At 42.1% G+C, this 3499-nt stretch overlaps 1 protein-coding gene across 1 annotated transcript in view; it reads left to right on the forward strand.

Annotated features, from left to right (window-relative positions):
- LOC101858143 (serine/arginine repetitive matrix protein 2) overlaps window positions 1-3499 on the forward strand; it is a gene marked incomplete at its 3' end in the record, with an annotated part of 16237 nt that overhangs the window by 4263 nt on the left and 8475 nt on the right. The window contains 2 exon segments of the mRNA XM_013089789.2: window positions 1320-1547; window positions 2326-2517. Of these exon segments, the coding sequence (XP_012945243.1) occupies window positions 1320-1547; window positions 2326-2517 (420 nt within the window).

Genomic DNA, 3499 nt, shown 5'->3' on the forward strand with positions numbered 1-3499 from the left:
CCCCCCCACGCATACACACAAACATGCATCCTCACACACTATCTCACACACCTTCTCTCCCACACCCACACACCCACACACAAAACATGTATATGTAGGACATCACTGTGGAATCAGTCACTCGTCAAATTTCAGGGAAAGGAGAAATGAGTATTTTTCCAACTGTTGGGTGATATTTTATTAATTAATTTTTTCACAGGATGCCTTCTCCATTTGTTGAAGAACAAATTAAAGGGTGAATTTTACAGAAAAAAAGTTATTTAAAGCAAAAAGTAGCTTATTTTGCAGAATGAGTATACAGCTTTAAAATTAAAAGTCACTAAACTTCGGCAGCCATTTTTTCACTAATTTCATCTGTAACATTAGGTACCTATCACCATCTTAAATTGCACATATCTCGACTTCTATTCACGATAGATCAACAATTTTTCCACCAAGTTCAAGAAAATTAAACAGACTTTAATTTGATAGCAATATAACACATTATACTGTTTCTTTCCACGCCTCACGTAATCTATTATCTATTTGTGGTGGCCGAATGTTGCTATTCAAAAGGCTTTTTAATGGCTGCATCGATCGACATGCGGTGTTTGCCAAAAAATTCTTTAAAGTATTCTCCAGAGCATGGCGCTCTTGGTTTTTTTCAGTTTTGAGACAGTTTTGCTGCAAAAAGCTAAATTTCTTTATTTCGCCAATCGCTTTTGTAGGCAGACGCTTCTGTCTCTGTAATTTTAGAAAACCCGGAAGTGATATTTCGCGGGGCGCATTTTGTTTTGAGAGTATAGATCTAGACCTTCTAATTTTTTGCATCTTTCAAGATGTATTGCCCCATTCCAGTAGAGTGTAAATATAGTAGGCCAATGACTTTTAGTTGATATTAAAGCACCGGCCTAGACGGTCAGAGAACGGTTAGTATAAGAACGTAAAGGCACCGCCGATCATTCCTTTCATCGAAAGGGGGCCCAGCTAGTAGAATATACTAGCTGGGTACCCCGTTCGATGAACGGACTCAAAAGAATCGATCGTCAAGTCATTGTGGGATCAGTGTGCACACTCTTTTTTGAGCGGAAGTCTCACTTGTTTGCAATGGCGTCTTTGAAGACGGACTTTCCCAAGTTTAGATCTAAACAAAACTAATGAAAAACTGAAAATTAAACTACAGTGACTTCAGACTCATCAATATAACTGTGCACCCTTTGAATGATTCTGAACCACCGTTAGTTTTTTTCAAATTCGAAAGTTAAGTGGTTCGGAAGTTTTAGGCGACCAAAGAGACGCACTTTCACAAATATAATTTTTATACATGTTTCTCTCTCCAGGCACAGGCAGAGCCAATCAGAGTCCTTGCAGACGTCAGACAAAGAGGAGACAACTCAACGCAAGCGCCTCAAGTCCCCCCCACCCCCGCCCCGCCCCAGCAGTCGCGGGTCGCCCACCACCGACCTCTTCCGCACCAGGGAGAGGCGGGACAGCGGAGCCAGTGGGCGGAGCCACAGGAGGGGGGCGGAGATTGACAGGCAGGACGAGCCTGAGGGGGCGGGGCTTAGGTAGGGTCATAGATAGATAGTGTGGCTATGCGCTATATGAGTGCAATTATTGTTCTTATTGTTGTTATTATTATTGTTATTATTATCATTATTATTGTTATTATTGTTATTATTATTATTATTATTTTTATTATTATTATTATTATGCAGTTGCGAACGCCGTAAAACCTCTACTAAAACATAAACAGACTGCTGTCTGAAGCTGGGTTTTTTGGTGGGTTTTTTTGGGTCATTCATCGCACTCTTATCTTCTGGTCGTATGTTGTCTCTTCTCTTGTATACCAAATGTTGGCCTCAGGAGGAACTAAGCGCTTTGTGGATGTAAAACTCTTACAAAAACTGAACTTAGAACAAATCTCCTGTCCGCACAAAGGCCTTATTGTGTGTCACGTAGGGTTGTATTGACACACACACACATACACACACACACATACACACACACACATACACACACACACATACACTCACACACACATACTATATACACACACACACACACTCACACACACACACTCACACACGCATACATTCACTCTCACAAACACACACTCTCACAGTGGGTGGTTGGCGGCTGCTCTGATGTGGTTTTCTCCTTCTTTCCTATCAAACATCTATCGCCTTTATCTCCCCTCCTTCTTTTTTTGTGTTTGAAACTCTTTTGTAACACCTCTAATCTTCGGCATTTGTATGACCTTATTGTGTTGCAAGTGCCGTAAAACTCTTACTAAAACTAAACAAAAACCCCACTCACACACACACGATCTTCTCGGTGTTTCAGACAGCGACAAGGCCCGCCGGCAGACAGACCCAGGTCTCGGCAGGGCAGGGGGAGAGAACCGCCGCTGGTCCTGCCTGGCGACTCGTACAACACGGAGATCGCTGAGCGGGTCAAGGAGTACGAGTCTCGCAGCGCCGCGTCGTCGGACGTCGAGGTGGGCTCCAGTGTCACGAGGGCGTCCAGCACCAACAGGTGATGACTCCGGGGAGTGGGGGAGGGGGGGAGGATGGTGAACAGAGTGGTTGTCCCCAACATTGCTGGTTGATTCAGTCATCATCATCATCATTAATATTATCATCATCATCATCATTGTTATCATCGTCATCATCATTATCACCATCATCGTCATCATCATCGTCGTCATCATTGTCGTCATCATCATCATCACTTTTAAACATTATTGCTTTTTTATCAATAAGTATTAATTTATAAGATAAAATGTGATACGATGTGATACGATGGTACTCAGATGTCCCAGTGGGACATTAATGGGACATTTTTATATGCTGTACAGAAATGGTAAAAACACATGTAGATATACATAGAATTTACTTTATATTACTTTCCATTAAACAATTTCATTTTAGTAAGATTTTACGGCGCTCGCAACTGCATAAGGTCATATGAGCGCCAAGGGGTGGATGTCAACAGAGAAGTCCAAACGGGGAATCAGACTTACTCTGCTCACCTCTCTAGCTTCAACAACACAAAGTCTGCTTCGACTATCAAGGCACCCCGGAAATAGCAGTTCACAAGAGAGTGACAAACATACAAAAGAAGTAGAAGAAAAATGACAATAGTAACGATGAGGAAAGAAAAAGCAGCAGTTCCCCCCCTGTTGTTCCTGCACAGTGTGAGCATGACATTGATAAATCAGCCCATTTACAATTCTACTGTGCATGAGAACATGTTTATATCCCCCTTTGGGAAACAAAAATTTCAGGAAGAGTAAAATGAAGCTGACTATAATACATGTACCACATCAGATGCATCTTTCAACCACAAGCATGACTTTATCACAGACCTGTGTGTGTGTGTGTGTGTGTATGTGTATGTGTGTGTGTGTGTGTATGTGTGTGTGTGTGTGTGTGTTTGTGTTTGTTTGTGTGTGTGTCTGTGTGTGTGTGTTTGTGTGTGTGTGTGAATGTGTGTGTGTGTGTGTGTGTGTCTGTTT

This window comes from Aplysia californica, unplaced genomic scaffold (assembly GCF_000002075.1).
Source record: "Aplysia californica isolate F4 #8 unplaced genomic scaffold, AplCal3.0 scaffold01045, whole genome shotgun sequence".
Taxonomy (NCBI): Eukaryota; Metazoa; Mollusca; class Gastropoda; order Aplysiida; family Aplysiidae; genus Aplysia; species Aplysia californica.